Raw genomic sequence first — 22,947 nt, forward strand, 5'->3', positions numbered from 1 at the left:
TCTGGGGAGAGAACGGGTGTGGCTCCCTCCCAACCTGCGGAAACTCCGGGCGACGTGGGACGATTTTGCCTTCGCAAAACAAGCCGGCTGCAGGAAACGTAATTTGAAAAGAATCAGCTTTAACAAACAGCGAACCTATCTGAACCCTGAAACTTGGAAACGCAAGTATCAGCGCTTTGTTGACTTTTCAAACTGAGACAAATTTGAGTGAGTGAAAGTGCTTTGAAAAAAACATGGCGCTTAGCCTTAAAGTTAACGAGCCAATGAGTGTGGATTGGTGAAGTTATTTTGTGTTACAAGTTTCCAAGTTGTTGCAAAGTTGCCTTGTTTGCTATAAGAGAAGCAAGTGGAAAATTTCTCCCTTTTTAATATTGGACTTTGTTTTACTTTAGCTTTTAATTGATCAAATCTGGGGGACTTTTTTAGAAGTCTTTGTGCAGGAGGGAAAGGAAAAGGAACTTCCCTTTTTAGAAAATCCAGACTACGTGGCAGGATGGCTTCAAAGAAGCAGGAAGGGAAGGCAGCAGGGGGGGGATCCCCCACACATTATTACTTATTGAGTCCAGTTTGCCAGACTTTCAATTGTTTATCACTTTTAAGCACCGGAATCATTTGAAACAAAAAAAGAAATCTTGGCAAAATGTTCATCTTAACTGCTGCTATTCTTCCAAGTAGAGACAGCTGCAGTTTTTTCCAAGTCTCCATGTCTTTCTGCACCTCTCGCCACAACACCTCATAGTTATTCTGAAACAATTTCATGTTTGATTCTGCAACCTGAACTCCTAGATATTTTACCTTAGGTACAGTCTCAAAACCTGCCCTCCTTTCAAGCTCATGTTTACGATCTTGTGTCATGTTTTTAGCTATCATTTTAGTCTTTTTTGGATTCAGTCTAAAACCTGAAACTTTACCATAGTCTTGTATAATGTCCTTCATCAGGATTATTGATTCCATTGGTTGTGATAGGGTAACAACCAGGTCATCATCTTCATTTATTATTTCTTCGTCGTCTGTGGTGTATTCTTCAGATTCTCTCGAAATTGCATTCGTGGACTCATCGCTTATTTCTTGATCCGCTTCCATTTCTTTGCTGTATGCCCTGGTGTTGGGCCTATCTCTTTTAGACATGTTTAAGTTTTTATTGAGTCAATTTAACCATCCTCTGCTACCAGATTGTTACGATATTTTCAGGATCAGGCTCAATAAATAAGTTGAGAATTATAAATTCAAATAAATCACTGTTTATTTACATAAGGCATTCTATATTCACTGAATATTCACAGATAGAAGCACAGAATGGACGTATGCATCTCCTTATATATACAATGGGTGGAGCTAGATATGGGAGTGGTGAAATATGAATACATTAAGAGGTGAAGAATAAGTTAACCCCTGATACCCTGTTCATGTACTATTTACATAATGGAGAATAAGGCATTTACTTGTGACATTATATCTTAAAAAAGAAATTGATAATTGTAAATTAAAAAATTTCTTAGAAAAATATGGTCAGAAGAAAATTGATAATAAATATAAAGAAAAAATGGAAAAGGATATTACCTCTGAGGAAATTAAAGATGTGATTCAGAAGCTAAAACTTGGAAAATCTCCAGGTGAGGATGGGTTACCAGCAGAATTTTATAAAGAGTTTAAAGAAATTTTGATCCCAAAATTACAGATATTGTATAATAAGATATTACATGGAGATGATATTCCCATGTCCTGGAATAGAACAATTATATCCTTAATCCCGAAACCAGGTAAAGATCTAGAAAAAATTGAATCCTATCGGCCCATTTCCTTGATTAACCAAGATGCTAAGATATTTACTGCAATTGTAGCAAATAGATTGAATAATTTTATAGATAAATATATAAACCATAATCAAGTAGGTTTTGTTAAAGGGCGTTATATGTGTGATTTAGTTAGAAGAGTATTAAATGTTATTGATATTGCTGAGAATAATGGTGATAAGATAGGTATTCTTGCCTTGGATATTTTTAAAGCTTTTGATTCTATACAATGGGATACTATAAAAGAAATGATTTCTGCATTAGGATTTGGTAATAAATTTATTCATATTATTTCCAAATTGTACCAGAGGGGTACGGCAAGAGTGAAGGTAAATGGTATATTTACACAAGATATAAATTTGGAAGCAGGGACAAGACAGGATTGTCCTCTGTCTCCGACCCTATTTTTATTAGCAATGGAAATTTTAACAACTTTGATTGAAGAGGATTCAGAATTAATAGGTTATAAAGGCGTCAAAGTTAATTTATATGCAGATGACACTCTTGTCATTTTAAATAATATTACAAATGATATAAAAAGAGTTCAAATACATTTGGAAGAATTTGAAGATATGACTGGTTTGAAAGTAAATTGGGCAAAATCAGAATTATTAATGGAAATTGATAGGGAAAATAAATTAGAAAAATTACAAAATCAATTTGGAATTAGGATAAAGGATAATTTAAGATATTTAGGTATTATACTTTCACTTAAAATTAAAAATTTAAAGAAGCTAAATTATGACATAGTAACAAAAGAAATTGAAGAGAAAATTGGGAAATATAAAAAACTCAAGTTATCTTGGTTTGGTAGAGTAGCTTTATGTAAAATGATGTTACTTCCTAAATTTAACTTTTTATTCGAGATGCTTCCAATTTTTTTAACCGAGAAGGACATTGAAGTATATCAAAAAAAATTAGATAAATTTTGTAATGGGGATAAAAAACCAAGACTGATTAAGAAAATGTGGTATCAGAACCAAAAACAAGGTGGTTTAGGAATTCCAAAATTATTAAACTATTATAGAGCATTTAATATAAAAACAGTAGAAAAAATTTTAAAAGGAGATGTTAAACTTTGGGGTAATTTGGAAATGAAGGAAATAAAGAAGTTCGGTTATAAATGGTTTTTGGAAAATTTTAAAGGTAAGGTTAAAATTTGCAATTATTGGTTAAATAGTTTGACTAAAAATTGGGACAGAGTAGCAAAAAAATTAATACCAGACGCATTGTATTTAGGTAAACTGAAAGAGAATTGCCCAATGAAATTAAATAGTAACAGAGAGAGGATTATAATAGAAGAGAAAGTGGAAACAATTAGTGAATGGTTGAAATTTATAGAAAATGAAATGAGGAAAGAGGAAATTTATGGAAAATTAAACATTAATTGGTTTGAAAGAATTCAAATGAATAAATGGAATAGGAAATGCAAAGAAAGGAACGATGAGAGCAGAAAGGAAACGGAATTTGAAAATTTGACATCTCGAATAATAAAAGATGAAATTGGGCCAAAGGGATTAGTTAGTAAAATTTATAAAATTATTAACTCTGATAATAATTCACAAAGGGTAATGAAAGAGAATTGGGTAAAAGAACTGGGTATTGAAATTTCTGATCAAAATTGGAATATGAATTGGGTTAGCAGAATAATGAGGACATTACCAATAAGGATTAAAGAACATAATTATAAAGTTATTTGGAAGTGGTATTTGACCCCAATAAGACTTTTTCAAATGGATAATAAAGTGGATAAAATGTGTTGGAGATGTAAAGTGGAACTCGGGACATATGCTCATATGTGGTGTAAATGTAATGGGGTTGAACTTTTTTGGTCTAGGATAGAAAATGAAATATTTGAAATAATTAAGAAGAGGGTCAAATTGAAATTGGAAACCATATTATTATTAATATTGAATGAAACAACATTAACAACTGGAGAAAGAGAATTGGTGAGGATTTTGGTTATAATGGGGAGAATTATAATTGCTAGATATTGGAAATTAAATGTTGACTTAAAATTAGAAGAATGGTACAATGAAACATGGAAATTTGCATTAAATGATAAATTGACTTGTGATATTAAAATTAGAAGTGGTATATATAAAGAAAATGTTTTTTGGAACACTTGGCAACCATTTGTGGACTTTGCACTTGGGAGATTGGATGAATCGGCACCAGTACCTTATCAAAGAGATTTCTGGAAGAATTGAAGACTTCAAGTTCCTAAAACTTCCTTTCCATTTGTATAGCATGTTGGGGGAAAAAAATTTTTTTTCTTTCCTTACTATTGATTTTTTGTATTGATTTTTTTTCTTTTTTGTTATTCCTTGACAATAAAAATATAATAAATTTTTTTTAAAAAAATTAAATTTTTAAATAAATGTTGTACCAAGATGTTACACTGATTGATTAATGATGATTGTTTGTTTAAAAATAAAAATAAAAATACTCAAAAAAAAAAAAAAAAGAGAGAGAGAGAGAGTGGAGCTTCCCTTGACAGAGGCAGTCTACATACAAAAATCTGCCTTTTGTGCCAAAATAGGAGAACTGGGCAGCTTGAGTGATTGGTTTGGTCGCCTCCTTCAGACATTTGCGTGGCATTGGTGGGTGTGGAAAAGGCGGAGCAGGTGAGCCTTGGGAGGAGGCCAAGGGAGGCCTGCCATCTCTGAGGGAATTCTGAGGGCTTCATGACCTCACCCATGCAGGCTCAACTGCCAGTTACCGTCAGTTATCAGAGTGAAGGTGCCTTCCAAGAGGTGGGTTGGTTTCTGAAGGGCTCCTGGACTCTGGGAAATCTTCCCTCTATTTGCAGCCAATTTACCAGAGTTGTATTGCAAGGGTGAAAATGCCCATTTGGCCTCTTACCTGCCTGGGTGCCCCTCCAACCTTCCCCCCCCACCTTGCCTAGGGAGGGAGCCTGGATGGGGAGGGAGTCCCAGTCCCAGAAGGGCCCCTCAACCTCTGCCTGTCAGAATGCGGGAGGGGGCCCCCAAAGGGGAGACCGGACCCCAAAGATCAAAGGGAGCCCCCCCTGCCTCACCTCTACGCGGGACTCAGGACTTGTGCAGGCGCCCTCTGGCTGCTTGAAGGAAGGCGGACGCCAATTTAGCTGATGAAGAGAAAGCCTAGTAATGGAGTTTATCCTGACAACTGGGGGACACCCAGTCTCTGCACCTAGTGGGGAATCAAAGAGGTCCCCAATGAGTCATTTAAAGCATTCTTTTAACTGCCCACCATTCAGTCAACTCATTGCAGCTCCCCAAAAGCTGTTTTAAAAACAATACAACACATTAAAACATGGAAAATAAAAACAAAGAAAAGCCAGGCGCCAATCCATGCCACCTTCTCCTTCTCTGATCTCCCAGCGCCTGTGTCCCTCCCTAGGACACAGAATCGGGTTTCTTTTCATACTCCATACAATAGAAAAAGTTGGGATATTCGAATAGAATAGAATAGATTTTTTTATTGGCCAAGTGTGATTGGACTCACAAGGAATTTGTCTTGGTGCATATGCTCTCAGTGTACATAAAAGAAAAGATACGTTCATCAAGAATCATAAAGATAATTTTCCATTTAAGATACATTAATAATTTCGTTTATTCAGGTTGAAATGGAGCTTAGTTATGTAGCATGAAGCTGTATATTCTGCAATATTTACATTTCTGCTAAACTCATTCAATGAATCCAAGCACCGCAAGCTGAAATAAAATGCACTGCATTGATACATCCAGTTTCACAGTAACCATGAGATAACTCATAAAGCAAAGGGCAGGAATATTCCTTTTCCCCATTTTTCTTCAAATATACTGTATGTAGACTACAAACTGTATGATTGTTGGAAGAGAAATGCACCTGTACCCTCAGCCTCTAAGTGTGAGGGGGAAGGGCAAGCAGTAAAAATGGAAGTGAAACCTTCTAAGCAGCTTATAAATATACGATTAAAGAGCACCTGTCATTTCAGATCCATCATGGCAGGGACAATAGAAAAAGTCCTTTATTATTCAGCCTGAGAAAGTCCCTTATTTGGCAGTTATTATTAACCCTTCTTTACTCAATTGAAGAAAAGATAAATAAATAATTCCTCTTATTCGAATTGTTATCATTATATCATTATTCTGATGTTTTGTACATACACTGAGAGCTTGTGAACTGGAGAAAAATTCCTTGTGTGTCTATTCGCAGTTGGCGAAATTAAAAGTTCAATTCAGTTCAATTCCTGAGATACAGTCTGGGACTGTAAATTTAAAGGCAATTTATTAGAATATTGTAGCAAAGAGATTTCCCTTAATGAAAAGAGGGAATCCAGGACACAGAATCGGGTTTCATTTTATACTCCATACAGTAGAAAAAAAAAATACAAGAGCTGATTGCATGGAAGAAATCACTCTGCTCAAGTTACACTTACATCAGAGACATGGACAGTAACATCCCATAATATTAAGCATAAGCATTAAAAGGACATTCACATGGGAAATGGCATGTCTCTTGTGAAAAGGTACAATGTAGACCAGTTGAAAAATCTAGCATGTACAATTGAAACAGTCCTTTATTATTCAGCCTGAGAAAGTCGCTTATTTGGCAGTTATTATTTACTCTTATTGTCTTCTTTACTCATTTGGAGTAAAGAGCAATAATTCCTCTTATTGGAATTATTATAATGATCATGAATATGCACTAGGTGAATTCCTAGGGTTTCTATTCACATTTGGCCAAATTAAATATACAATTCAATTCAATTCCCGAGATACACCGTGACTGAAGGTCTTCTCACACTCAGGCGTGTTTTTTATTTTTCTCCGACGTGAATTCTTTGGTGTCGATTGAGGCTACTACGCTCAATATAGCTCTTTCCACACTCCAGACATTTATGTGGTTTCTCTCCTGAGTGGATCCTTTGATGTATGTGCAGATTTCCTCTCCTACTGAAGCTCTTTCCACAATCAAGACATTTATGTGGTTTTTCTCCTGAATGGATTCTTTGATGCTGGGAAAGTTTTCCTTTCTGACTGAAATTCTTTCCACACTCCAGGCACTGATACGGTTTCTCTCCTGAGTGGATCCTTTGATGCAGGTAAAGACTTCCTCTCCGATTGAAGCTCTTTCCACACTCCAGACATTTATGTGGTTTTTCTCCTGTGTGGATTCTTTGATGTCTGTGCAGACTTCCTCTCCTACTGAAGCTCTTTCCACAATCAAGACATTTATGTGCTTTTTATCCTGAATGGATTGTTTGATGCTGGGAAAGTTTTCTTCTCTGACTGAAGCTCTTTCCACACTCCAGGCACTGATACGGTTTCTCTCCTGAATGGATCCTTTGATGTCTGTGCAGACGTTCCCTCCTACTGAAGCTCTTTCCAAACTCCAGACACTTATGAGGTTTTTCTCCTGTGTGGATTCTTAGATTCCTTTGAAGATGATCTTTTCTTTTGAAGGATTTTCCACATTCCGGGCACTGATGTTCCTTTGCTTCCTCCTGGATCCTTCGAGGCTTTGGGGGTCTTCTGAAGGAACCTCCGCCCTCCAGGCCCATCTCGGGGTCTCTGCCCGTTTCCTCCTCCCCGCATCGCCCTCCAGGCAACCGCCTTTCCCAGGATCCCCCTGGGCTCATCCCTCCTGCAGCCCTGGAGCCCCCTGGCCTTTCCCCGCCGTCTCCCGGGGAAGCCGTGCCGGGACTGGGCAGGGCTGCTCCGCTGGGACCGCTCTCCTCCTCCTCCTCTCGTGCGGCGCCTCTTTCCTGCATCCACTGCCATCCTCCGTCCTCCTGCAGGGGAGAAAGAGAAGAGGGTCACGGTTGCGTCCACTTCCCCAGGCCCAAGACCCCGCCTCTTGCAGACCCGAAAGAGACCCCACAGACTACAACTTCCAATATTCCCTGCACCAAACTGCAACATCCGGGCTCCTCTTTCACCAGTACAAGCCCTTTCCCTTGAAATTTAGGATCCAGTCTCCCCTCCTCCACCCCGCACCCCCCACCCCGGCTCTGTATTGAGGCAGACGGAGATCAGGGGCTCTTCTGGGGCTGCAACCTTATAGCAGACTATAAAGGGGACCCAGTTTGGTCCATGGATTAAGGCACCAGGGTAGAAAGCAAGAGACCCGGAGTTCAAGTCCCTCTTTCGGTGCAGCCCACCTCACAGGGTTGTTGGGGGAAGAGAGGAGGAGGGCGCGTTGCACGTTTCATTACTTCCTAGCTAACATCATAGTTGCTGGAAGGGTGTGGGAGCCTCAGGGAGCTAAAAAGTCCCCTCATTTGAATCCTGAGCTACAAATATTCTCCTATTTTGTTTTAAAACAAAGGAAAATATCTGCCTGATTTGTAAAAATCAGTCCAGGATTCTAGTAAATAACAGCCTACAACTCGCAAATGTGTTTTTAGGAAACATCTATATAGCCTCCATTTCATCCAGGACAATTCTTGTTCCTAGATTGAAGAACTAGGAATTCATGCCGAAAAGGAGACCATCTCCAGTTAGAGAGGAGCTAAGGAGGAGAGCCTCCTGCCAATGGTTCCTGCTAGTGAATTTCCTCATAGAAGTCAGTAAAGAAATGATGAAACCATAAAATACATTGAGTGCTTGTGAAGCGCAAACAGAAAACATTGATTCTGGATAAAATTCCACACGTGACCAATTTTTGTGTCAGTCTTTCCCAGCTGGGTTTGTGTCTTTCCTGAAAGTTGCAGATGTATTTAGAGACACTCGGAATACTCTGTTGTGTAGTTGCTGAAAAAGCAAGTTCTCACATACCAAATAAAGAGCCTTCATCAAGAAGGGAAAAACAAGCATTCTTAACCTTAAAAAAGAGGTATAGACTGCCATGTTAAAAGGGCTAATATGTCATTTTAAGTTAGTCATTTAAAAGCTGCCAGTCTGTGGGTGGAGGGCTACATCGCAGGGCACACTGGCCTGGGCAGCAGCAGCAGCAGGAGCCCCCTCCAAAGGGGGAGGGGGTGGAGGAGGAAAATATATATGTGTGTGTCAAATGGAGCATCCAAGGGCTCAAAAAAAGTTGAAAAATCCAGATATGCAGGGGTCAGTATTGGAGGTTATTTCCCCCTCTGCTGTAGTTTTCCAAAGGGGCCCTTCAGAAAGGAGGAGGGATGAGAAAGGAGAAGATGAATCCATGTGTGTGTGTGTATGTGTGCGTGTGGCGGGTCTGTGGAGGGGCTGGCAAGGCAGCTTGGGGGGAGGGCCTGGCTGACTTAATCCTCTTACTGTCTCTGGGATGTATTTTGCGGTTATCGTTCATGACGGATGGATATATTGCCCCCAAACTGTACAGATAGTACTAACTAGATTTCCAATCAGAATTGAGGCAAAAATTTCTGTTCTTGACAGTTGCTGCACCCCATTTTTTGCCATAATTGGCAGCTCATATCCTACAGTTGTGAAGTTGTTCTGTGAATCCTCCAATGACTTTGTGGGACACCAGCTGGGAAGGTTACAAATGGTGATGATGTGACCCTGGGACAGCGCAGCCGTCATAAATACATGCCAGTGGCTAAACGCCTGGATTTTGACCACATGGATGCTGGAACAGTCGTAAGTGTGAAAACTGGTCAAGGCCACTTTTTTCAGTGCTGCTATAACTTCACTAAATCACTAAGCAAATAGTTGTAGGTCAAGGACTATCTATACACTGCTTTTATTTTATTCATTCATTCATTTATTTATTTATTTATTTTATTTTATTCAATTTATATACCGCCCTACTCCCGAAGGACTCATTAAATATGTATTAATTTTATTAAAAGTGAAAGTTTTAATTGGATTTTATTACCTTTCTTGCCAGGCATTTTTGTGGTTTTTCTCCTGAGTGGATCCTTTGATGTTTATAAAGAGTTCCCCTCTGACTGAAGCTCTTTCCACACTCCAGGCATTTATGTGGTTTCTCTCCTGTGTGGATCCTTTGATGTGTATAAAGATTTCCCCTCAGACTGAATCTCTTTCCACACTCCAGGCATTTATGAGGTTTTTCTCCTGTGTGGATTCTTTGATGTCTATAAAGATATCTCCTCTGACTGAAGCTCTTTCCACACTCCAGGCATTTATGAGGTTTTTCTCCTGTGTGGATTCTTTGATGTGTATAAAGATGTCCCCTCTTATTGAAGCCCTTTCCACACTCCAGGCATTTATGTGGTTTCTCTCCTGTGTGGATCCTTTGATGTTTATAAAGAGTTCCCCTCTGACTGAAGCTCTTTCCACACTCCAGGCATTTATGAGGTTTTTCTCCTGTGTGGATTCTTTGATGTCTATAAAGATATCTCCTCTGACTGAAGCTCTTTCCACACTCCAGGCATTTATGAGGTTTTTCTCCTGTGTGGATTCTTTGATGTGTATAAAGATGTCCCCTCTTATTGAAGCCCTTTCCACACTCCAGGTATTTATGAGGTTTTTCTCCAGTGTGGATCCTTTGATGTCTATAAAGATTTCCCCTCAGACTGAATCTCTTTCCACACTCCAGGCATTTATGAGGTTTTTCTCCAGTGTGGATCCTTTGATGCCTATAAAGATATCCCCTCTGACTGAAGCTCTTTCCACACTCCAGGCATTTATGAGGTTTTTCGCCTGTGTGGATTCTTTGATGTGTATAAAGATATCCCCTCTCACTGAATCTCTTTCCACACTCCAGGCATTTATGAGGTTTTTCTCCTGTGTGGATTCTTTGATGTGTATAAAGATGTCCCCTCTGACTGAATCTCTTTCCACACACAAGGCACTTGTGAGGTTTCTCTCCTGTGTGGATGCTTAGATGCCTTTGAAGAGTGTCCTTTCTTTTGAAGGTTTTTCCACATTCCGGGCATTCATATTTCCTTTCTCCTGTGTGGATCCTTAGATGGTTTTTCAGATTTTCATTATTTTGGAAAGATTCTCCGCATTCCGGGCACTGATGTTCCTTCCTCGCTCCTGGATCCTTTGGGGCTTTTGGGGTCTTCTGAAGGAGACTCCGCCCTCCAGGCCCGTCTCGGGGTCTCCGCCCGTTTCCTCCTCCCCGCATCGCCCTCCAGGCAGCCGCCTTTCCCGGGCTCCCCCTCGGCTACTCCCTCCTGCAGCCCCGGAGCCCCCGGCCTTTCCCCGCCGTCTCCCGGGAAAGCTGCGCCGGGACCGGGCAGGGCTGCTCCGCGGGGCCCGCTCTCCTCCTCCTCCTCTCGGGCGGCGCCTCTTTCCTGCATCCGCTGCCATCCTCTGTCCTCCTGCAGGGGAGAAAGAGAAGAGGGTCATGGCTGCGTCCCCTTCCCCGCAGGGGAGGCCCAGGCCCAAGCCCCCACCTCAAGTGGACCCAAATGAGACCCTCCCAGCATCCCTTGCGCCAAACCTGCATCAAACGGCCTCCTCTGTGGCCGATTCAGGCAGCTCCCTCATTCCCCATTTTATTTCCGGAAGTGGAGGCTTCAAGCTCTTTTCTCTCCACTAGTTCCGCCTTTTCCTTTGGATGATACGCCCCTCGGAGTCCATTCGCCAATCGCCGACATCCCAAGCTCGACGAATCAGCGTCCTTCCTTCAACAAGCCAGATGGCGCCTGTACCGCACGTTATTACGGTCCGGGGCAGAGGTGGGACGGGGTGGGGCTCCCTTTGGGGTCCAGTCTCCTCCCCCCACCTCCATATCGAGGGATGGGGAGGTCAGGGGCTCTTCTGGGGCTGCGACCTTATATCAGTCCATGAAGGGCAGCCAGTTGGGTCTATTCTGGGACCTTAGGAGACTCTGAGTTTGAATCAGCCGCTCTTTCAGTCCAGCCCACCTCACAGGGTGGTTGTTGGGGAAAGAGAGGAGGAAGCTGTGCTGGACGTGAGGGGGGACTCCTCTTTTTGCAGACGTTTCATTGTCCAAACTAACATCATCTTTGCTAGAAGGGAGTGAGACCCCTCATGGCAACCCTGAGCTCCAAATATTCCCCTTCATTTTGCTGCATGTCTTCTCCGCCTCGTTTGTAAAAATAAATCCAGGATTCTAATAAATTCTCTATATGGATTCAATAACTGAGAAATTTGTTTTTAAGAAGCAACTACATGGTCTCTGTTTGATCCAGGAGAATTTTTGTTCCGAGATAGAAGAAGAGGGAGTCAAGCTATTCTCCAAAGCCCCTGAGGGCAGGACAAGAAGCAATGGGTGGAAACTCATCAAGGAGAGAAACAACTTAGAACTAAGGAGAAATTTCCTGACAATTAACCAGAGGAAGAACTTGCCTCCAGAAGTTGTGAACGCTCCAACACTGGAAGTTTTAAAGAAGAGATTGCATAACCATTTGTCTGAAGTGCTGTAGGGTTTCCTGCCTAAGCAGGGGGTTGGACTAGAAGACCTCCAAGGTCCCTTCCAACTCTGTGATTCTATTCCAATCTGGAATTCCGGTTTCTTCCGGTTTCCTTGTTTTCGGCGACGGCGGTGCCTTTTGAAGCTCCGCCAGCCCCGCCGCCTGTAGAGCCGCTTCGCGACCCAGAAGCGGCTCGAAAACTTCAAAATCCTCAGGATTGTTGAAGCAGAGATCGCAGGGCACAGGTCGAGCCCCTGTAACCCCCCAGGGAATTGTTTCTGGGGAGAGAACAGGCGCGGCTCCCTCCCAACCTGCTGAAACTCCGGGCGATGTGGGACGATTCTGCCTCTGCAGAACAAGCCGGCTGCAGGAAACTTAAAGCGAAAAGAACCAGCCTTAATAAACAGCGAAACTACCTGAACCCTGAAACTTGGAAACGCAAGTATTAGCGCTTTGTTGACTCTTTAACCTGAGAAAAATGTGAATGAGTGAAAGTGCTTTGAAAAAACATGGCGCTCAGCCTTAGAGTTAACGAGCCAGCGAGTGTGGATTGGTGAAGTTATCTTGCTTTGTTACAAAGTTTCCAAGTTGCTACAAAGTTGCCTCGTTTGTAATAAGAGAAATAAGTGAAAAATTTCTCCCTTTTCAATACTTGACTTTGCTTTACTTCAGTTTTTATTTGATTAAATCTGGGGGACTTTTTTAGAAGTCTCTGTGGAGGAGGGAAAGGAAAAGGAACTTCCCTCTTCAGAAAAACTAGCCTACGTGGCAGGATGGCTTCAAAGAAGCAGGAAGGGAAGACAACAGGGGGGGGATCCCCCACACACAAACATGAAACGCAGCTTCCCCCTGCCCAACAGCTACAGACTCAGAAAAAAGAATTTGATGTGGGAGATTTAAAAGAATTTATTTCTAAAATTCTGGATGATAAATTTCAAAAATCCCAACAGGAAATAGATGACAAAATTCAAAAGTCTCATCAGGAAATTATGCAGGAAATTAATGAAGTTAAAGACATGGTGAAACAGAATCAAAATAAGGTGACCAAAAAAATATCAGAAGTTGCGTCTGGCCTGGCAGAATTTATTATCAAAGTTGATTCTAAAGTGGAAGAATTTAAATCAGAAGTTAATGTCAAGATGAAAGATAATGACTATAAAATTTCTGATGTTGATGATAAAATGCAGAAAGTCGAGAACGAAATTGTTATGATGCGATTCAGGGCAATGGAATTCGCTATACGGCTTCGAGGAATTCGAGAAGATGACAGACAGGATTTGAGACAGGTCTGTTCTGAGGCTTTGGCTGTGATTTTAAAAATTAATCCTGATGTGGTTTTTTACAAAATAGATAAAATTTACAGAGTGAATTCTTGGGTGGCCAGACAAAGACAACTGCCTAGAGATGTGGTCATATATTTTACAGATAGAGCAATAAGGAATGACATCCTGCAAAAATCCTTTCATACTTCTGTACAAGTGGGGGGCTCACAAATTGGAGTCTATAAAGAGCTACCACCTAAAATGTTGAAAACCAGAAAGGACTTTGGCTTTCTTGTTAAAGAACTGCAAAACCAACAGATACCATTTCGGTGGGATGCCCCAACTGGTATAATTTTGAGATATAAGGGAGAAAGACATCGCTTGAACACTGTGGAGAAAGCGGAGCATTTTTACACTACTATTTTTAAAGAAAGAACACCATCTCCGCGTACATCCACAGTTCTGGAGATTAAGGAGAGTGATAAGAAGCAACTTCAACAAGAACCTCAAGAACAGTCTAAGCAGGAACCAGAGGAATCGCAGGGCGCTGAAGGAGGTTTTCTGGATGAGCCTTTGCTGGAATCTTCTCCAATCTTGGACCCGGTGCAGACGGTTGAATTTAAGGATCAGCGTATAACCCGAGCTAAGTCTAAGCAACTTAAAGAAAAGCAACAACAGCGACATGATAAAAAGGAAGCTAAGAGTACTACACAAGAGACTGGAGCCATGGGGGGAGCGAGACTGAAGATTTTGGAAGACATTCGGTTATTCTGCTCTTTGCTCCAGGAAGATAAAGATGATGATTAAGTGTTTATCTTGGAATGTGAATGAGTTGAATTCAGTACAGAAAAGGAAGAAATTATTTGCATATTTGAAACAATTTAATAATGATATAATTTGTTTACAAGAAATGCATATTACAGTTCAAGATCAAAAATATTTGATAAACTCCAAACTAGGAACGCATTTTATATCTTCAACTTTGCAAAAAAAGAATGGTGTGGTTATTTATGTAAATAAAAAATTTTCGGCTAAAGTTATAGAAGTAGATGAAGATGGTAGGTTTGTAGCAATTGAATTATTTACAACAAACGGCCAAATTCTTTTGATTGGAATTTATGCTCCCAATCTACAACAGGATCACTTCTACAAAATGCTACATACTAAAATACTGCAATGGGATTATAGATCTATTTTAATCATGGGAGACTGGAATGGAGTAATTGACTCCAAATTAGATAAAAAGAGTTTGGCGAAGTCTAGGATTAGGCTACCACAGACCTTTTTTGATATGAAAGAAGATTTGGAATTAAAAGATATTTGGAGAATACACAACCCAAAAGAATTGGACTATACTTTCTTTTCAGACAGACATAGATCCTTCTCTAGGATCGATTTCATTTTGTTGTCAGATGATTTACTCGTTAAGACAAAAAGAACAAAGATTTTTCCAAGAACTTTGACTGACCATAGCCCAGTATGGATAGAAATTGAGATAGGCAAGACTGAGAGACGCTCTTGGAGATTAAATGAGAACTTGTTCAGATATGAAAAAAATATAATAGAACTTAAAAAGCACCTGAAAGAATTTTTTCAACTAAATTTGAATAAAGGCACCCCAATAGAAATTGTGTGGGACGCAAGCAAAGCTTATATGAGAGGGGTGCTTATCTATATGAACTCTAAACATAGACTGATTCGACAAAAGAAAAGATCTGAATTGGAAGCAGAAATAAAGAATAAAGAACAGTTACTTATTAAAAATCCAACAGATGAAAGAATGCGTGGTGCTATAAAACTTTTGAAAGACCAATTTCAAATGCTTATGGCGGAACAAGTTGCAACAAACTTACAATATGCGAAGCATAATACATTTTGTAACGCTAATAAACCGGGCAGATGGTTGGCCTATACATTGAGGAAAAAACAGAGTATACGGACTATTGATAGTATTGATATTGGAGGGAAAGAAATTTTTCAACAAAAATTAATTAAAGAAACTTTTGTGGATTATTATACTAAATTATATGCTAAAGAGGATGTGCAAAATGGACTTATAGAAGAATACCTAGATGATAAAAAAGTTATAAAAATATTTAAAGGATAAGAGAGTTACAAAAATTACTGATCAACAAAAGGAAAGAATGAATTATCCTATAACAGAGGAGGAGATAATAGTAGCAATTAAACAATTAAAAACAGCTAAAGCTCCTGGTACGGATGGCTTGACTGCAGTCTATTATAAAACTTTGCAAGGCGAAATGGTGGAACAACTTTGAGATTTATTTTGCAATATCCAACAAGGGGGCAAAATACCCCCATCATGGACAACAGCTTACATATCTTTGATACCAAAAGAGCAAGCCAGTCCTAAAAAACCGGAGAATTATAGACCAATATCTCTTCTGAATTCTGATTATAAAATTTATGCGAAAGTATTAGCCAACAGGTTGAGGCCAGTAATTCAAAAGGTGATTCATGATGATCAAGCGGGATTTATCGAGGGTAGATACATGAAGGACAATGTAAGGCAAGTAATAGATCTATTGGAATATCTTGAGAAGAATAAACAGATCCCTGCAGTGCTGGTTTTCTTGGATGCAGAGAAGGCCTTTGATAGAGTGGATTGGAATTTTCTACTAAAGACTTTAAAAAAGATGAATTTTGGGGATCAATTTGTACAGGCTATCTCAGCAATTTATCAAAAGCAAAAGATGTTACACTGATTGATTGACGATGAATTGTTTGTTTAAAAATAAAAATATTTTTTTTCTAAAAAAAAAAAAAAGAGAGAGTAGAGCTTCCCTTGAGAGAGGCAGTCTACATCCAACAGTCTGCCTTTTGTGCAAAAATAGGAGAACTGGGCAGCTTTAGTGATTGGTTTGGTCGCCTCCTTCAGACATTTGCGTGGCATTGGTGGGTGTGGAAAAGGCGGAGCAGGTGAGCTTTGGGAGGAGGCCAAGGGAGGCCTGCCATCTCTGAGGGAATTCTGAGGGCTTCATGACCTCACCCATGCAGGCTCAACTGCCAGTTACTGTCAGTTATCAGAGTGAAGGTGCCTTCCAAGAGGTAGGTTGGTTTCTGAAGGGCTCCTGGACTCTGGGAAATCTTCCCTCTATTTGCAGCCAATTTACCAGAGTTGTATTGCGAGGGTGAAAATGCCCATTTGGCCTCTTACCTGCCTGGGTGCCCCTCCAACCTTCCCCCCCCACCTTGCCTAGGGAGGGAGCCTGGATGGGGTGGAAGTCCCAGTCCCAGAAGGGCCCCTCAACCTCTGCCTGCCAGAATGCGGGAGGGGGCCCCCAAAGGGGAGACCGGACCCCAAAGATGAAAGTGAGCCCCCCCCGCCTCACCTCTATGCGGGACTCGGGACTTTGATCCCCTCAGGTCTTTGGTGCAAAACAAGAAGAACATTAAAAGGATGTCAAATTGCGGCCCCTTTAGCTCTCGCCTGCCTGAGTGTCCCTCTACTAGATCTCCACCCCGCACCTTCCCCAGGGAGGGGCCCTGGATGGGGGGAAAAGCCAGAGACCCAGGGGGGCCCCCAACCTCCAGAGGGCAACGGAGGGAAAGGTTTACCTTTGAGGGGGGTCAGCAAAGGCTGAGAGGCCCACATATTAATGGGGGGGGTGTCCTGGGGGGATTTCTCCCCCTCCTGCAGATTTGCAAAGGGGTCTTTTGGGGGGGGGAGCTTGAGGGGGGGTGTCGCTGCTTGGAGGCCACGGAGGAGCCTGGCTGGAGCCCCCCAGGAGGAAGGGGAGACCCCTCAGCCCCGCCTGCCTGGGTGCCCCCCCATATTTCCACCCCCCCGCCTTGCCTAGGGAGAGACCCCGGTTGGGGGAAGGGTGGGAGAGTCAGAGACCCAGGGGGGCCCCCCAACCTCGGCCTGCCTGAATGCGGGGGGAGGGGGCGGAGGGGGAGAAGAGGGACCCCAAAGATCAAAGGGAAAATCCCCCCCCAGCCTCACCTCCGCACGAGAACAGAAAGTGAGTCGGCACCGCGCAGGCGCACTCTCGGTGACTGAAAATGGAGGACGCCGATTGGTCGCTCTGGGGGACGGCGGCGATTGGCTGGAGGACTCCTTGGGGCGGTCCCTCCAAAGGAAGGGTGCCCCCCTCCCCCGCACCTCGCTTATGGATAGACCTCCGATGGTGTGGGGGGGGAAAGTCGCAGCCGCAGAAGGGCCCCCCAACCTCCGCTTGCCTGGATGCCGGGAGGGGGGAAAGCAGAACGGACCGCAAATTTTAAGCGGCCCACCTCCACGTGGAACCAGAACAACGCTGGGCAACGCGCAGGCGTACTCTGGTTCTTTGAGGGAAGGCGGAGGCTGATTGGTTGCCCTGCGGAGGGCGGCGATAGGCAGGAAGACTCCTGGGGGGCGGTCCCTCCAAAGGAAGAGGAGGAACCTCTGGCAAAAAGGGCGCGAAACCTCCACTTCCGGAAACCAAACGGACAAGGAAGGAACTCCCTGTATCGGCGATCAAAGGAGCCCGGATGATGGAGTTTTGGCGCAGGGGATGCTGGGAGTCGTAGTCTGGGAGGGTCTCTTTCGGGTCCGCAAGAGCTGCCCCCCCCCCCCGGGGAGGATTAGGCGCCATCTAAGAAAATGAAGTTGAAGGTTGAAAGAAAAAAAGGAGGTTCCACATTTAGGCAAGGAAAACAAAATGCTCAGGGAGAGTATAGGTGGCAGCTCACTCAACAGTGGTGACTCTGAGGGGGATCTTGGAGTCCTAGTGGACAGTCGCTTAAACAGGAGCCAGCCGTGTGCAGCAGCTGCCAAAAAGGCCAACACAGTTCTGGGCTGCATCAACAGAGGGAGAGAATCAAGATCACGCAAAGTGTTGACACCACTTTATGATGCCTTGGAAAGGCCACACTTGGAAGAATGGATCCAGTTTCGGTCGCCATGATGTAAAAAAGATGTGGAGACTCTAGAAAGAGTGCAGAGAAGAGCAACAGAGAGGATGAGGGGACTGGAGGCTAAAACGTATGACGAACGGTTGCAGGAACTGGGTATGTCTAGTCTGATGAAAAGAAGGACGAGGGGAGACAGGATAGGAGTCTTCCGATATCTCAGGGGCTGCCACAAAGAAGAGGGGGCCAAGCTATTCTCCAAAGCACCTGAGGGGGGCAGGACAAGAAGCAATGGGTGGAAACTAATCAAGGAGACCTCCAAGGTCCCTTCCAACTTTTATTCTATTTTATTCCCGTGCGGGGAAGGGGATGGAGCCGTGATCCACCTCTCTTTCTCTCCTGCAGGAGGATGGAGAAGCCCGGCGGAGGAAGGAAGGAAGCGTCGCCCGAGAGGAGGAGGAGAGCGGGCCCCGCGGAGCAGCCCTGCCTGGAGATGGTGGGGAGAGGCTCCAGGGCTGCAGGAGGGATGAGCCCAGGGGGAGCCCAGGGAAAGGCGGCTGCCTGGAGGGCGATGCGGGAAAGAGGAAATGGGCGGAGATCCCGAGACGGGCCTGGAGGGTGGAGGCTTCTTCGGAAGTACCCGAAAGCTCCGAAGGATGCAGGAGGAAGCAAAGGAATATCAGTGTCCGGAATGTGAAACATTCTTCACAAGAAATGGACATCTTCAAAGGCATATAAGCATCCACACAGGAGGGAAAAAATAAGAATTTGATTTTGATTCACACCCCTCTGCTCAGGCAGGAAATCCTCTACTCTCCATCTTTCATTTCAGTTACTTCAAGTCACAGGAATTCCCCCCTCTTCTCATCACCTAGGTGTCGTTATCTGCCGGAGTGGGGGGTGGGGGGGAGAACTGGGTGAAAAGTCAAGCTACTACTTCTAACAGGCTCTTTCCCACTCATTCATGTCAGCGCTGGGGAAATCATAGTTTGGAACGCTGACACCAGGCTCACTGCTGTGTTTATTGAACGGTATGTACCGCAGTGGCTGTCCTGCAAAAGAATAGTGGGAGACTCCCCTGCAGACCAATAGGTATATTTGAGAAATGTGGTGGCGCGAAAACTACCCCGATACCTGGATGAAGTTTTCTATCTGGATCCGTTCCAGTTGGGCTTCAGGTCACGATACAGCACGGAAACGGCATTGGTCGCATTGGTGCATGATCTCTGGAGGGCTCGGGACAGAGGTTGCTCCTCTATCCTGGTCCTATTAGATCTCTCAGCGGCTTTTGATACCATCGACCATGGTATCTTACTGCACCGGCTGGAGGGGATTATTTATTTATTTATTTATTAATCAAATTTCTATACCGCCCTACTCCCGAAGGACTCAGGGCGGTGAACAGCCAAGATAAAATACAGATAATACAAATATTAAAAGTCCCTTACAATTATTAAATATTTTGGCCGAAACACAGATTAAAACACCGAATTTATAAAATCAAACGAATTAAAAATTTAAAAGAGGAGAGTTAGGCCAGGCCAGCCTGCTGGGTTAGGAATAGGGGGCACCGTGTTTCGGTGGTTCTCCTCCTTCCTCTCTGACCATTCGCAGTTTGTGTTGGCAGGGGGGCAGAGGTCGACCTTGAGGCACCTTATTTGTGGGGTGCCGCAAGGGTCAGTCCTCTCACCCCTTCTGTTCAACATTTATGTAAAACCGCTAGGCGAGATCATCCGTGGTTTCGGGGTGAGTGTTCATCAGTATGCTGATGACACACAGCTATACATCTCCACCCCAGACCACCCCAATGATGCCCTTGCTGTGATGTCCAGTTGCCTGGAGGCCGTGTGGATCTGGATGGGGAGAAATAAGCTCAGACTCAACCCCTCCAAGACCGAGTGGCTGTGGCTTCCGGCGTCCCGGTATAGTCGGCTGGTACCATCACTGACAAGTGGGGATGAGATCTTGCTCCTCACAGAGAGGACCTGCAACTTGGGTGTCCTCCTGGATTCACGGCTATCTTTAGAAGATCATTTGACGGCCTTGGCCAGGGGTGCCTTTTATCAGGTTCGTCTGATCCACCAGTTGCGTCCCTTTCTGGATCGGGACGCCTTGCGCACGGTCACTCATGCCCTAGTTACCTCCCGTATGGACTACTGTAATGCTCTCTACACGGGGCTCCCCTTGAGAAGCACCCGGAGGCTCCAACTGGTCCAGAATGTAGCCGTGCGGGTGATTATGGGCGCAGCTCATTGCGCCCATGTAACACCTCTCCTACGCGAGCTGCACTGGCTCCCGGTGGTCTTCCGGGTGCGATTCAAGGTGTTAGTTATCACCTTTAAAGCGCTCCATGGCTTAGGACCTGGGTACCTATGAGATTTTGCCACCAATAGCCTCCCACCGACCAGTTCGTTCTCACAGGGAGGGACTACTCAGGGTACCGTCAGTCAAATGATGCCGACTGGCGACTCCGAGGGGGAGGGCCTTCTCTGTGAGGGCTCCAGCGCTTTGGAGTGAAGTGCCCCCGGAGATACGGAATATCCCTGATCTCCGTTCTTTCCGCCGTGCCCTCAAGACCCTGATGTTCCAACAGGCAGGGCTAAAAATGTGAATGATTTTTAAAATGTTATCTAATTCTGGGTTTTTAATTTAATTGGGCCAAACTATGTTATAATAATAATTTTAATTTAGCAATTTTATGATGTTTGTGTATCTATATTTTTCTTGACTGTACACCGCCTTGAGTCCTACGGGAGAAAGGTGATATAGAAATATAATAAATAAATAAATAAATAAATAAATAAATAAATAAATAAATAAATAAATAAATAAATATTTATACACTGCAGAAAAGAGGGAAAATATTAGAGAAGGTGACGAGTACGTGTTCTTAAGTAATGAATCTCAGGTTGCTTTTCTGTTATCTACTATGTTCTTAGAAGAAGAAACACTTGGATCTTGAGATTCAGGGGTTGCTACTGGAACCTTGTGGGGAAACTTACCAATTTCCATTTTGCCCACAGTTCTTTCCATGCGCCTGGAAATTTCTCTCCTGGGTTCATTCTTCCCTTGAAAATAAGGCTCTTGACCCTCCTTCCATACATGCTCCTAGGCTGGTGGGAGGGGGGTTAGGCTGTTCCTTGAGCCACAGGGGGGGGGCTTCATTTTTAATATAATAAGAGTTTTCCCCATGTATTTTTCCTCTTTTATTTTTCCCTTTTGTAAGCCACCCAGCGTCATTAGCAGTTGGGCTGCTCTCCAAGTTTAATAAAAGGAGTCCTACCTAAATAAATGGATACGTGTCCCAAATTTCCTGCCCTTGGATATCCCAGAGCTCCACCCGAGAGGATCCTGGCTTCTCTTACAGGAATGCAGGACACGATCTGTAAAAACTATTTCCAAGGTGGCTTCTCATCCTGGAGTCATGATAGTGAAATGCTTGGGGTGTAACCATCACTACGTGATTGCTGATAACTTGATTCCATCTTCTCCGGCGTAGATGGAAAAATGTAAGCATTCGGTTCTTTAGGGTTTGATGCTTCAGCTGCTGAAGGTGGACTTAGTTTGTGGGAACAGTTCAGAAGTAAAATTAGTTGCGAGTCAAGGCAGCTGAAGTTTAGCCTGAAACCAGCATATGAAAATAGTCTTAAGAGTCTGCTTAATAGGTGGTTCTTACACTTCTAGGATACAAGAAGGAAACTGGTGTGTTTCATGTTAGGAACCAGAGTTCGATGGATAAAAAATTTTTTTTCCAGAAAATTGGTGTTTTATTTTGTTTCATATAAGCAACTTGGCTTCCTTACTAATGCCAATATCTTAATAATCCAGAGTTTGTTTCAGAGAACAGAAATCACTGACAAGTGACTTATAAGCTTGGCAGAATTCATAATCCAGAAATTGTGCTTATTTTGAGCAACTTGCAAAGTGAGAATTCCTTCCCTGAGCAGAATGCCCTAGAAATCCTTTTATCACATTATTGTTGACTGAGTTAGTGGCTCAGAAAAGGCTTGGCCTACGCTCCGTCTCTGGGCAGCCTTGAATTTGGGAAGAGAAGAGACGTTCCTTCTCTATAAACCTCTCTGGTCGATTCCCTACTTTACCTCTCACAGTTCCCCATCACAGAGCAAAAGCTCTCCCAACCACAATGATCCAGGAATAGAAATAATAATTTTAGATATAAAGAATTGTTTTCTCTCCTTTGCTCTCTGTAGGGATTAGTATCCTGAACTCGGGACGTTGGTTCCTCTGGATAACTTTGAACATCAGCTCACAGATGTCCTACACAACAAGCCTCCTCCCCTCATCTCCCCCCCTCCTCCTGCAAGACCAACCCTTGAGAAAAGGCCTAGGGCAGAGGAGGAGGAGACCGAGGCAAAGTCTAAGGAAGGAAGTGAATTCACAGCAAGTTAAACGGACTGTGTGATGCGGTTGCTTCATATTTTAGGCTTCACGAATTTAAAATGGCATATTTAGTCCTTTTAACATGGGATACACCCCTTTTTAAAGTTTAAGAATGCTTGTTTTTTCCCTTCTTAACTAAGGCTCTTTATTTGGTATGTGAGAATCAATGTTTTCTGTTGTTTAAACTTCAAAAGGAATCAATGTATTTTATTGTTTCCTCATTTGTTTCCTGACACTGAATGTATGCACCATTTGTTTCTGTGCCCTCTTAAAAACATGAACCCCACTCCCTTAATAAATGTTTTTGCTTGGCTTGGATTATTTGAGGATCTGTATTTTCAGGTGGACAAAGAAACCCCTTTGCTTCTCTTGAAGTCTCTCAAAT

General features: G+C 43.0%; 3 protein-coding genes across 7 annotated transcripts in view; 1 reads left to right on the forward strand and 2 right to left on the reverse strand.

Moving 5' to 3' along the window:
* LOC148111769 (uncharacterized) overlaps positions 1–22,947 on the reverse strand; it is a 332,684-nt gene that overhangs the window by 62,613 nt on the left and 247,124 nt on the right. The window lies entirely within an intron of this gene.
* The window catches only part of LOC132709953 (uncharacterized), a 29,385-nt gene continuing 7,663 nt past the window's right edge, over positions 1,226–22,947 (reverse strand). Inside the window, 2 exon segments of the mRNA XM_087879911.1 lie at positions 1,226–7,554; positions 9,573–10,829. Of these exon segments, the coding sequence (XP_087736037.1) occupies positions 6,580–7,554; positions 9,573–10,829 (2,232 nt within the window). The 3' untranslated portion in view covers positions 1,226–6,579.
* LOC148111772 (uncharacterized) lies at positions 11,475–22,880 on the forward strand. 5 transcript variants are annotated; one of them, XR_015730159.1, is made up of 3 exons: positions 17,423–18,320; positions 18,567–21,670; positions 22,373–22,880. XR_015730159.1 is itself a non-coding variant. In XM_087879813.1 (2 exons), exons 1-2 carry the CDS (start codon positions 16,308–16,310, stop codon positions 18,897–18,899), a joined length of 402 nt encoding a protein of 133 aa, XP_087735939.1. In that variant the 5' UTR covers positions 11,475–16,307; the 3' UTR covers positions 18,900–22,880. The 5 variants fall into 4 exon arrangements, 1 of the variants encoding a protein (XP_087735939.1); XR_015730158.1 differs by having other exon boundaries at positions 17,444–18,320; positions 18,567–18,657; XR_015730156.1 differs by lacking the exon at positions 17,423–18,320 and adding an exon at positions 11,475–16,376 and having other exon boundaries at positions 18,567–22,880.

This window comes from Pantherophis guttatus, chromosome 16, assembly GCF_059756535.1.
Source record: "Pantherophis guttatus breed Tessera chromosome 16, ASM5975653v1, whole genome shotgun sequence".
NCBI classification, from domain to species: Eukaryota; Metazoa; Chordata; class Lepidosauria; order Squamata; family Colubridae; genus Pantherophis; species Pantherophis guttatus.